This window comes from Scyliorhinus canicula, chromosome 19 (genome assembly GCF_902713615.1).
Source record: "Scyliorhinus canicula chromosome 19, sScyCan1.1, whole genome shotgun sequence".
Lineage (NCBI taxonomy): Eukaryota > Metazoa > Chordata > Chondrichthyes > Carcharhiniformes > Scyliorhinidae > Scyliorhinus > Scyliorhinus canicula.
In genome coordinates, this window is record NC_052164.1 from 94,811,875 (window position 1) to 94,824,738 (window position 12,864).

Sequence of the window (12,864 nt, forward strand, 5' to 3'; positions counted from 1 at the left end):
AGCCCAGGGAGTGGCCATTTGGTCCAGCTAGTCTCTTCCAGTGTTCATGCTCTCCACGAGCCTCCTCCCACTCCTCTTTCTCACTCACTCCTCTTTTGGGCAGCACGGTAGCACAGTGGTTAGCACAGTTGCTTCACAGCTCCAGGGTCCCAGGTTCGATTCCCGGCTTGGGTCACTCTCTGCGCGGAGTCTGCACGTTCCCCCCGTGTCTGCGTGGGTTTCCTCCGGGTACTCCGGTTTCCTCCCGCAGTCCAAAGATGCGCGGGTTAGGTGGATTGGCCGTGATAAATTGCCCTTAGTGTCCAAACAATGTTAAGTGGGGGTTACTGGGTTACGGGGATAGGGTAGCTGCGTGGGCTTCAGTAAGGTGCTCTGTATAAGGGCCGGTGCAGACTCGATGGGCCGAATGGCCTCCTTCTGCACTGAAAATTCTATGATGATTCAATGATTCTCTAAACCTACAGGAACCAGGAGCAGGAGCCTGAACAGGAGCCCAAGCGCCATTGCCCCCCACTACAGTGGGCGTGATTTAATGGAAAGGTTTCTAAGTGTGGTAGTGAGCGGGAACTGCCGGGACCTTCCCGGCGCTCGACCACCGATATCAAACACTAATTGGTCCACTTAAATGATGGTGCTTCCGGCTGATTCGGCAGGACCCTGCCCGGCAGCTCCCTGCCAATAATAATAATCTTTATTGTCATAAGTAGGTTTACATTAACACTGCAATGAAGTTACTGTGAAAATCCCCTCATCGCCACATTCTGGCGCCTGTTCAGGTACACGGAGGGAGAATTCAGAATGTTCAATTCACCCAACAGCACATCTTTGGACTGTGGGAGGAAACCGGAGCACCCGGAGGAAACCCACGCACACACGGGGAGGACGTGCAGATTCCGCACAGACAGTGACCCAAGCCGGGAATCAAACCTGGGACCCTGGAGCTGTGAAGCAACAGTGATAACCATTATGCTACTGTGCTGCCAATAAGGGGAAGCAGCACTTTAACCGATCCTGCACAGCAAACCCCACACAGCTCGCAGCCATGCCACCGAGGAGGCCAGCCCCACGGTTCAGGGCCGCCAGCCTGGCCGGATTGTTGGACGCGGCTGAGTCCTGTCCAGATGGCCTGGCCCCTCCGAGGGACTCGGAGGGTCAGTCTCAAGGCAGCCAGTATCGCCTCGGAGGAGGTGGTAGCGGCCGTCAGCTCGGGGAGTGTCCCCAGGAGGACCGGCACCCAGTGCCGTAAGAGGCTCAACGACCACCACCGGCCCACGCCTCGAACCTCTGTTGACGCTCCTGCCACGCCCTCTCCAGCTTCAGGCAGCCTGGCCTGCCAGCAGCATCGCAAGGGTAGCCTCCACTTGGTGCAAGATATCATCCAGACTGTGCCATATCTGTAAGGAGAAGGTGAGAGACTGACAACTGGCGGTGTCTTTCTCCTGGGACCCTCCATTCCCCCATTGCTCTTCTCTCCTTTCCCTCTCCCCCCACATCCCCTGCCATCCAATATACCCTGACAACCCTGGCCGCAGCGCGGACACCTGGTCACTGGACTCCAGACCCTATAACCCAGACCCCGCATGTAACATCACCTGGATGGGGCGCTTGTCCCCTCCCCGATACACACACACCCACCCTCTAGTCATGGAAATGTCCCCGTTGCTGGGGCCCAATCCCTGGGTGTTCGGACGTTGGCTGCTGCGTCTGTGGTGTTGCCTCCCGTAGTGTTCAGGCACAGTGTCCAGGCATCACGGCCTGATTGGGATGCTAGGCCATAACTCCCACATGCTACATGGCGTGCACAAAAATGCACTTGGGAAGTGTGAAGTGCTCACTTAACTACGATTGCCAATTCCCAATTAACAATATCCTTCAGCCACACGGCCAGAGGCCTCCACAGTCAGTGGATGCTATGAGTGGTTGGTGGAACAGACAGGCAGGGACTGGGGATGTCTCCGTAATGGGTACACACGGTCCAGGGGGTGGTATTCCGCACCCGTGGCCGCTGAGACCGGGTTGAATCCCGGCCCGGCCCCGGGTCAATGTCCATGTTCAAATGTTCAATGTTCAAATATTCTCCTTGTGTCTGGGTGGGTGCCCACAACCCAAAGATGTGTAGGATAGGTGAATTGGCCATGCTAAATTGCCCCTTAATTGGAAAAACTGAATTGGGTACTGTAACCTTTGGGGCTGAATATCAATCGTATCATATGTTAGAGTCAATACAGTACTTGATATGTCAATGCAGCACTTGATACAGTACTTGCAAAGGCTTGGGAGATCAAATAAGAAAGGGTTATCCAAATGGGTTTCCTTAAAAAGTTCTCCACTTATTCTCCTCACCAAAGAGAAATTCTGAGTCATGACCAGCGATTTAGATTCAAGTTGTTCAGGTTTTTCTGACAGCTCGTCTTCAGCGAGATCACCTGGCTGGTGCTTTTTCCAGTGGAGTGCTCAATGTATTTTTCCAGTGTTATTCCACAATTTAGTGCACATGGGACCATATTTTGTAAACTCTAACAGTGCCACACTTCCTCAGTACAGCAGTGGCGTGTCAGCATAGAGTTTGGGCTCCTGTAGTTGGGTTTGAACCAGCAGAGCTGTGACAAAGAAACAAAGAACAAAGAAAAGTTCAGCACAGGAATAGGCCCTTCGGCCTTCCAAGCCTGTGCCGACAAGTGTGACAGTGTCACCTACTGAACCATGTTATACACCTCCCACAGTTTATTTTTCCTAAGCTAAAGAGGTAAGTTCAATATAGGCACATTGAAGTAATATTCGACATTGGAGTATCCTCAACCTTCGGGGGGTAGAGAACCTTTGAGTGAATTAATTTCTCCTCACCTTAGTCCGGTATGAACCATCCCGAATTCTGAGATTGAATCCCCGTGTTTCCGACTTCCCGACCAGTGGGAACAATTTCTCAGTGTCCATCCTATCAAGCCCCTTAAGATTCTCATGTCTTCAACGAGAACGCCTCCCATTCTTCTAAACTTCAGAGAATATAAGCCCAATTTACTCAGCCTCTCATCGTAGGGAAACCCCCTCATCCCAGGGACCAATCGAGTCAATCTTTGCTGCACCTCCTTCAATGCAAGTAGATCCTTTCTTAAATGTGGAAACTAAAACTGCACACAGTATTCCAGCTGTGGTCTTACTAAAACCCTGTACAACTATGGCAAGACTTCTTTGATACTGTACTCAAATCCCCTTGCAATGAAGACGAACATGGCATGTGCCTTCTTAATTTCTTCGCTGCTCACAACTTGTTCACAACTTGTGTTGTGGCTCAACTCAGTCACCAGCAAGAGACTCAGGAACAGGTTTCAAAGGTTGATTCCAACATACTCAGGGAGAGAAAGTAGGTAGTTCAAGATCTACTCAAAAGATTCACAATAATCACCTTCTTATAGAGAGTCACATATACATACCATTAATATTGTCATTTACAGTCATGTGCGAAGCATATATCTCAGACTCTAGTTGCTTGCTTCCCCTGAGTTTACGTATTAGGCATTGTTCCCACCCATACAGGATGCCACATGTCACACTAACCCTTGTGCTTCTGTCCCAGTAGTTTGTTTGTCTCATTTCTCATCTTGACCAGAGCACACCTCATCAGTTCTGCCTTTCCTGGCTTGGTGTTTGATTTTGCTAAAAGATACTTTTCAACTAAAACCATTTTACACCTTTCAACCTGCTTACTAATGTTCTTCATTCCTTGTACGAACACACCCAAGTCTCTTTGAACATCAACACTTACAAGTTTTTCACCTTCTGTTTTTCTAACCTTATGACCAAAGTGAATAACTGTGCACTTCCCTACATTATAGTCCATCTGCCATCTTGTTGCCCACTCACTCAACCTGTCTATCTCTCTTTTCAGGCTCTCTGTGCACCCCCTCCCCCCACCACACACCTTACCCTTTCACCGAACTTTGTAAATAATAAATAAATAAATAATCTTTATTGTCACAACTAGGCTTACTATAACACTGCAATGAGCTTTTCTTGCTGAGTTTTTGTTTGTCAGTGGATTGTATTTTTGTCGAACATTTTGAATTGCTTCTTTAAATGTCTCCCACTGTTCAATGGCCACCATACCTTTTAGCCTATTACCCAATTAAACTTAGCCAGTTCTCCATTCATACCAATAAAATTGGCTTTCAGTTTCTTGGAGTACATCACTTTCAAACCTAACTTGGAATTAAATGGTATTATGATCACTATTTCCAAGTGGATATTTTACTCTGACATTACTCATTAACCTTTCTTTATTACACAATTCTGGATCTAAGATAGCTTTATTTGGTTCATCAATATACTGCTCCAAGAAACTGTCATGAAAAGCTCTACAAACTCATTTTCTAGACTATTCTTGCCATTTGATTATCCCAGTCTATATGAAGATTAAAGTCCCCCATTACATTGCCTTTGTTACAAGCTCCAGTAGTTTCTTCTTTAACACTCTGTCCAATGGTATAACTACTGTAAGGGAGCCTAAAAACGACGCCCACCTTAATGTTTTGGCTTTTGCAATTCCGCATTTCCGTCCAGACCAATTTTACTTCATGATCTTCTGAGGCCAGATCATTACTCACTAATGTCCATAGAATCCTTACAGTGCAGAAAAAGATCATTCGGCCCATCAAGGCCCGACTCTCTCAAAGAGCACCCCGTACAGGCCCACTCCATCCCCCTATCCCCATAACCCCACGTAATTGCACATCTTTGAACAGTAACTGGCAATTTAGCATGGCCAATCCACGTAACCTGCACATCTTTGGTCTGTGGTCAGAAAACGGTGCACCCAGAGCAAAGCAAATTACTGCAGAAAATCTCAGTAGGTCTGGCAGCATCTGTAGGGAGAGAAAAGATCTCACGTTTTGAGTCCAATGACTCTTTTCGCCTCCGTCTCATTTGTTCCGATGATGCCACTTTCCAAACTGGTACGTCGAAAACGTGTTCCTTCTTCCTCAACTGTGATTTCCCACCTACAGTTGATGACAGGGCCCTCGACAGTGTGCGGTCCATCTCCCACGTCACTACCCTCACCTCCTCCCCTCCCTCCCAGAACAAGGATAGAGTCCCCCTCGTCCTCACATTTCATCCCACCAGCCTCCGTATGCAAGACATAATCCTCCACCATTTTCACAAACTTCAGCGTGATGCCACCACCAAACACATCTTCCCTTCACTCCCTCTTTCAGTATTCTGCAGAGACCGTTCCCACCGAGATAATCTAGTCCACTCCTCCATCATACCCAACACTACTCCCATCACCCATGGCAGCTTCCCATGCAATCGCAGAAGGTGTAACACCTGCCCCTTTACCTCTTCCATGCTTAACATTCCAGGCCCAAAACACTCATTCCAGGTTAAGCAGCGTTTCGCTTGCATCTCTTCCAATTTGGACTACTGCATTCGCTGCTCCCAATGTGGTCTCCTCTATATCGGAGAGACCAAACGCAGACTGGGTGATCGCTTTGCTGAGCATCTTCGATCTGTGCGCATTCAGGACCCTGACCTTCCTGTCGCTTGCCATTTTAACAAAAGACCCTGCTCCCATGCCCACATATCTGTCCTTGGCCTGCTGCAATGTTCCAGTGAAGCTCAACGCAAACTGGAGGAACAACATCTCATCTTCTGGTTAGGCACGCTACAGCCTTCCGGTCTCAACATCGAATTCAACAACTTCAGATAATTAGCTCTACCCCACCTCGACCCATTTGTTTTCATCCCATTTTCATTTCAACTGTCTCTTACCATTTCTTTCTTATCATTCTTAAAATATATTTAACCCCCCCCCAATCTTAGCCACCTTTCCTTCCCCCTTTTCCGCTTTGCCTCCCCCTTCTCCCTCCCCACATCTCCATCTGTCACAGTTTAGCCTCTGATGTTAGTTTCTCTGCTGTTTGGCCTCTCTCACCTTTTGTCCTCTCTGGGGACTGCCATTAGCACTCTTTGCCCTTGGTATCTGTGGTCATCAGCACCCAGTTTCCCTGGGTTTCTGTGGCTATGACTCATCTTTCATTCTCACTCCACAGTATAAATAATCCCCACATTCCCTGACTGTTAGCTTTGACAAAGAGTCATCGGACTCAAAATGTTAGCTCTTTTCTCTCCCTAGAGATGCTGCCAGAGCTGGTGAGATTTTCCAGCATTTTCTCTTTCGCGCCCAAAGCAAACCTACGCAGCCAAGGAGAGAATGTGCAAACTCCGCACAGTCACCTCAGGCCGGAAATCAAAGACAGGTGCCTGGCGCTGTGAGGGAGCAGTGCTAACCACTGTGCCACCGAATAATAATAATAATCTTTATTATTGTCACAAATAGGGCGGCACGGTGGCACAGTGGTTAGCATTGCTGCCTACGGCGCTGAGGACCTGGGTTCGAATCCCGGCCCTGGGTCACTGTCCGTGAGGAGTTTGCACATTCTCCCCGTGTCTGCGTGGGTTTCACCCCCACAACCCAAAGATGTGCAGGATAGGTGGATTGGCTACGCTAAATTGCCCCTTAATTGGAAAAAATAATTGGGTACGCTAAATTTAAAAAAAAAAAAAAAATTATTGTCAGAAATAGGCTTACATTAACACTGCAGTGAGGTTACTGTGAAAATTCCCTAGTCACCACACTCCAGCACCTGTTCGGGTACATGGAGGGAGAATTCAGAATGTCCAAATTACCTAACAGCATGTCTTGCAGGACTTGTGGGAGGAAACCGGAGCACCCGGAGGAAACCCACGCAGACACGGGGAGAACGTGCAGGCTCCACACAGACAGTGACCCAAGCAGGAATCGAACCCGCGACCTTGGCGCTGTGAAGCAACAGTGCTAACCACTGTGCTACCGTGCCGCTTAGGTCATCCTTTACTATCAAGGCGACTCTTCCCCCTTTGCCATTTTATTTGTCTTTCCAAAATATTGTGCGAACTGGAATATTTTTCCTTGTTCTTTCCGGAAGTGCAGAAGATTTTAGTTCAGACGGGCAGCGTGGTCGGCACAGGCTTGGAGGGCCGAAGGGCTTGTTCCTGTGCTGTACTTTTCTTTGTTCTTTGTTCTTTATTTATTTCCCAACCTTAAGCATCTGGTAACCATGCTTGATGGACTTTGTAAAGTTAGCTGTGGTTCATTGTGGTATGAGTTATGTGTTAAAGTGCATCTTTCTTTCTTGCTCTCAAATGCAGAGAGATTCATGGGACAGTGTTCCAGACAGCATCAACCAGGGTGAAGCGATTTGTAACTCCCTCCAGCAGATGCAGGCGAGCGTGACTAATTGTCACGCTTCTCACGACAGCAGCCACTCCCTGCCTGGCCCTGACTCCACCTCCCCACCTCAGTACAGGCACACCAACCGGAACAACAGCATGTCAAGCCAGGGACCGCAGCCGTACCCTCTTCACCCGCTGGAGGAGATGCACTTTGACCCCAGTTACCAATCCGCCTCGGGATATGGCTGTCCCCCGTTCATGACTGTGCCCTCGGAATTGGCTGCCAAGGTCATCCACCTCTCGTCTGAGGAATCTTCTGACATACCAACACCCTCGATGCTCGACGCCTCTTCTTGGGCCAAGGAAGATACCAGTACCACCTGGCCTTTATATGAAGTCAGGCGGACCTATTAAAATGGCCATTAATTTGTAAATGTAGCTGGATGAAGTTGTTTTCTTCAGGCTGTCATGTGCTTATTGTAGGGGGGGAAAAAAATCAAAACGTAATCAACTTTTAATTTTGAATTGGCAAAGGACTTTCAGACAATGATGTTGCCTATATCTGTTGTAATTATAGAACATGAAATTAATGGTTAATTGGAACTGAAAATATGTAGCATAGACATTTCAGCTATGTTAAACCTGTGTAGTTAATGGAATACAGGTAAGTGAACTGTGGTTTGTAACAATTAACACAGTCTGTAACATTGCACCTGTGGGCAAACGTGATAGACAACTTGGTGAGAGACAAGATCATAAAAAATAGGAGCAGGCGAGATCATACACCCCTCGTGATTACTCAGTCATTCGAACTTATATTGGCGGATCTTCTGCCTGAACTCCACATTGTCCACCTGCTCCCCAGATTCCTTGGTTGCCTCAGAGATCACAAATCCGTCCACTGCAGCCTAGGAGCACGTACAACCCTCAGGGATAGAGAATTCCGAGGATTCTCATCCCTCAGAGTGAAAAGTTTCTTTTCATCTAAATGGACAAAATTCCTATCCTCAGGCTTTGCTCCTGTGTTCTAGATTCTCCAGTCAGGGGAAGCAGCCTGTCCATATCTGCCCCTTCAGAATCTTGTACCGTTTAATCAGATTCTTCTAAACACCAGAGAATATGGGCCCGATTTACCAGTCTCTCATCGCCGGGCTCAATGAGTGGGCTGGCAGGCTGCCCAGAGGCAATGTGCCATAAACCTCCCGGACTGCAGAGGGGATGGCGGGGCCCTGCAGTTCGTTTGCCACCATCTCCTGCTCCCCACAGCCCTACCTTTCCTTATAGGGGAGCAATTATCCTACCTAATTCCAGGTGCCTTTAACAGTGAAGTCCTGAGTACAGCCACTGCAGGAAAAGAGGTTTGGGGCTAATACAGAGAATCATAGAATCCCAACAGTGCAGATGGAGGCCATTTGGCTCATCGGGCCTGCACCGACCCTCGGAAAGAGCAGCTACCTAGGCCCCTCCCCCATCCGATCCCCAGAACCCCACCTAGCCTACAAACCTTTGGACTACAAGGGGCAATTTAGCATGGCCAATCCACCCAACCCGCACATCTTTGAACAGTGGGAGGAAACCCACGCGGACACGGGGAGAACGGGCAAACTCCACACAGTCACCCGAGGCCCGAATTGAACCTGGGTCCCTGGCGCGGTGAGGCAGCAGCGCTAACCACTGTGCTGCCATGCCGCTCTGATCCATCGTGCCGCCCCCTGTGCATATTGTACAGCTAAACCAATCTGATTATTTATATTGTGCAGCATGATTCAATAAGCAAGCAAAATGTGACCAGACATACTGCACATGAAGAGTTATCAGCGCTCAATGAAACAGCTTTATGTCTGAATCGCTGTAGTGTTCAGACACCATCTCAGGCATTAAGGATGATGCCCAAGAGGTTCATAATCATTTCCCAGACCACCCCTGATGTGATTGTGGTGTTGAAATTTGCCCCATATATTGCTATTTATTTTACTATGTGCACTGTGGAAATATTGGGGTAATTTTCTTTAATTGCTAACTTTATTTGAGCCACTGACATTGACGTGGTCAATGCAGCTTATCAGGGCATACCCAGCAAATGGTTCATTACTGGTGAAAACATATTAATACTTGTAGATATGCTGTGTAGGCGGGACATCTATCCGAAGCCGTTTATCATTTCAGTTTTTTTCTGTCAAACTCTTAATGGAATTTTTTATACACTATCGTTATTGATGGAAAAACAGTTCAACACTAGACCTGCCATTGCATGGAGGCCATACAGATGTGGGAAACGGAAGAAATGTCACTCGTGCAATAACAGGTGACATTCTGTGGCTGTGGCGGACAGAAAGGAGCGTGACTTAACATATAATCGTACTGTAACTGATCCGGGAATGCTTGATGCTGGCAGCGGTGGGGAATGAAAAATTGGTCTGCTCATAGTCTGGAACCACATTGCAAACATTGCGTAAAAGTAGGTAATGATAACTTTTACAAAGGGCCAAAAAGACAGGGGTGAGAGTACATCAGCAGTCTATTGTACACCTGACACAGTTTGATTTTGATATAATAAACAGGTTGTTAGTTCTGTATCAGCCTTGTTTGGCCAACGACAATAGTTAAGTTGATATGAACACCAATTGAACACAAAGTTTTACTTTGGCTCCAAACATTCATGAATGGAACCGGGCCCTCCATAACCTTGCAATTCCAGGTACGACCGATGTATGACCTGAGTTAACCCTCCCTTGTACCCGCAGGACTGGAAATGGTTGTGTTATACCGTCAATTCACTGTGACACCGTGAGAACGAGTGAACATTAGGCTTTAATATCCATGAACTCGCCTGCCAGAGTCGGCTGTATGAATGAGTGCCACCAGCAGGTGGCTGGACTATATATGGCCCCGGTGAGGGCGGAGCCAGAGGCGGAGTTCCAGTACAGTACCTGGAAGTAGCCTGTATCATCACTTCCAGGTCATGGGTCACATAATTGTACAGACAGTACAGACAGCTCATGCATTAGGTGAAATACATTCACCACAGGTTGCTTCCATGTGCCCTCTGCCCATACGGCGTTGCCCGGGGAAATGTCACGGAAGGCCCCGCTGCCAATTTTATTTCTTCACTTCTGAGTGTTTGCTTTAAGTTAGAAAGTGCTGTGGAATGTAAGATTTTGGCCTCGTGTATATAATATTCAAACAAATGTGTGGTTAATGAAGGAGAATAAATACCATTCCCAAAAGAAATGCTGAACCGGCTAACTTGAGCGATATTTTCATTAATAATGTAGCAGTTTCTACCGGAATGGACCCAACAGACAGAATTCTAACAGCTGCACTTGCTTCAGAGATGTTACTCCTGAGACTGGTGGCTTCACCTGTAATTCAGTCCCACGGACCTGTACGAGACCTGAATTCGCGAGCAGTCATGAAGTGAATCCACTCGTATACAACTGCAAAATTAATCCTTGCGTGCATGAATATAGATTGGGGGGTGGGGGTGTGTGGGTGGGGGGGGGGGATGGGGGTGTGTGGAGGGGGGGGTGGGGTGGGGGTGTGTGGGTGAGGGGGGGATGGGAGGTGTGGAGGGGGGGGTGGGGGGGGGGATCCCAGAGCCCAGGGAGGGAGGGATGTTGGGGAGGGAGGGGGGGTTGGGGAAGGTGAAATGAAATGAAATGAAAATCGCTTATTGTCACGAGTAGGCTTCAAATGAAGTTACTGTGAAAAGTCCCTAGTCGCCGCATTCCGGTGCCTGTTCGGGGAGGCAGTTACGGGAACCGAACCGTGCTGCTGGCCTGCTTGGAAGCGGTGGGATGTGGCCATCTTGGGCATGCAGATGGGGTTCCCCCGATACAGGAACGGGGCATCGAATGAAGTGCACCCCTTCACGCCCCACCATTGTTTATACTAGGCTGTGAGTACAGCCTGCTCTCTCCCACCGCCTGCCCATGCTAACTGTACAATAGGCTAATTCCTTCTCGAAAACGTACAATGTTTTGACCTCAACTGCTTTCTGCGGCAACGAATTCCTCAGGCTCACTACTCCGTGGGCAAATACATTTTTCATCCTCTCAATCTTAAACGGCTTACCCTGAATCCTTAGACTGCGACCCATGGTTCTGGTCTCCCCCCCCCCCATCATCAGGAACATCCTTCCTGCATCTACCCAGTCTAGTCCTGTTAGAATTTACAGGTTTCTATGAGATTCCCCCCTCATTCTCCGAACCTCCAGCGAATATAATCCTAACCGACTCAATCGCCCCTCAAAAATCAGTCCCGCCATCCCAGGAAAACATTCGCTGCACTTCCCCTACAGCAAGGCCATCCCTCCTCAGGTAAGGAGATCAAAACTGCACACAAAACGAAGTGTGGCCTCACCAGGGCCCTGTATAACTATAGCAAGACATCCCTGCTCCTGTCCTCAAATCCTCTAGCTATGAAGGCTTAAATGGTCCCTAATTATTTATTTACATGTGATGGGTATGCTGAGTGGGAGGGCGAGCTGGGATGGAGATGCTTCAGTGGAATTTGGACAAGTTAAGTGAGTGGGCAAATGCATGCAGTATAATCTGAATAAATGAGAGGCTATCCACTTTGGTAGAAAAATCAGGAAGACAGATTATTATCTGAATGGCTATAAATTGAGAGAGGGGAATGTGCAATGAGAACTGTGTGTCCTTGTGCACCAATCGCTGAAAGTAAGCATGCAGGTACAGTAGGTAGTAAAGAAGGCTAATGGTATGTTGACCTTAATTTCTACACCAAAGAGTGGAGAGCCTGTGGAATTCATTATCACAGAAAGCAGTTGAGGCCAGAACATTGTGGGCTGGATTCTCCGTTTCAGTGGCAAAGTGCTGACCCCAGTGGAGCACGTGTGGTCTTTTACGACCCGAAAGATCTGCTCGAGTCCCTCGCTGATTCTGGGACCAGTGAGGGGCTAGCACCAGCCCGAAAACGGCAGGAGAATGGCCGGATCCGGGCCACGCATGCGCATGGCTGACGACCTGCCGCGGTCGTGCGTACAACTCGGCCCCGGCTGTGTGCGGAACCGACCCGCAATCCACGACCTCACAGCCCACCCTCTGGCCACCCCCCCCACCAGTCCCCCCCCACCCCAGCCCTCGTAGAAATCCCCCCGGCCAGCGGTACGGATCCCGGCCGAATGTGGCGGCGCTGGACAGTCCGCAGTCTGATACTGAGTGCCAGGTGATGCACTTTGGCAGGAGTAACAAGACAAGGGATTGCTCAAGGAATGGCAGCAAACTGGGAAATTCAGAGGAACAAAGATCTTCTCAAGTGTTAGGAAAGTAACCTCATACTTAAGTTAGAATTGGGGTTTTAAATGTTTAATAGATTGCACTCATTGTTTATTAAACTGCACCAATAAATAAAGGGGATACAATTGGCATTGTTTTTGTTGCTGTCTACGTGATTATTGAACACAATAAATTGGAGTCGAAGAAGCCATGAATTGCTCTCTAGCTCTTATTATAGAGGTACCATCAAAGCTTTGCACACAGATCCCTTGAAGGTGGCAGGACAGTTTAATAGGGTAGTCAAGGTGGCATGTCAGTTGTGGCATAGGTTATAAAATATGTTGGAGCTGTACAAAACCTTGGTTAGGCCACAGTTGGAGTACTGTGCCTCAACATAGGAAGCATGTGATTGCAT

At 48.2% G+C, this 12,864-nt stretch overlaps 1 protein-coding gene across 1 annotated transcript in view; it reads left to right on the top strand.

The window, feature by feature from the left end:
- Window positions 1–7,643, top strand: part of c19h11orf53 (chromosome 19 C11orf53 homolog) — a 78,409-nt gene extending 70,766 nt beyond the window's left edge. Inside the window, exon 5 of the mRNA XM_038779885.1 lies at window positions 7,186–7,643. Coding sequence (XP_038635813.1) covers window positions 7,186–7,623 — 438 coding nt within the window. The 3' untranslated portion in view covers window positions 7,624–7,643. The remainder of the gene's footprint in view (window positions 1–7,185) is intronic.
- Window positions 7,644–12,864: the final 5,221 nt, after the last annotated feature.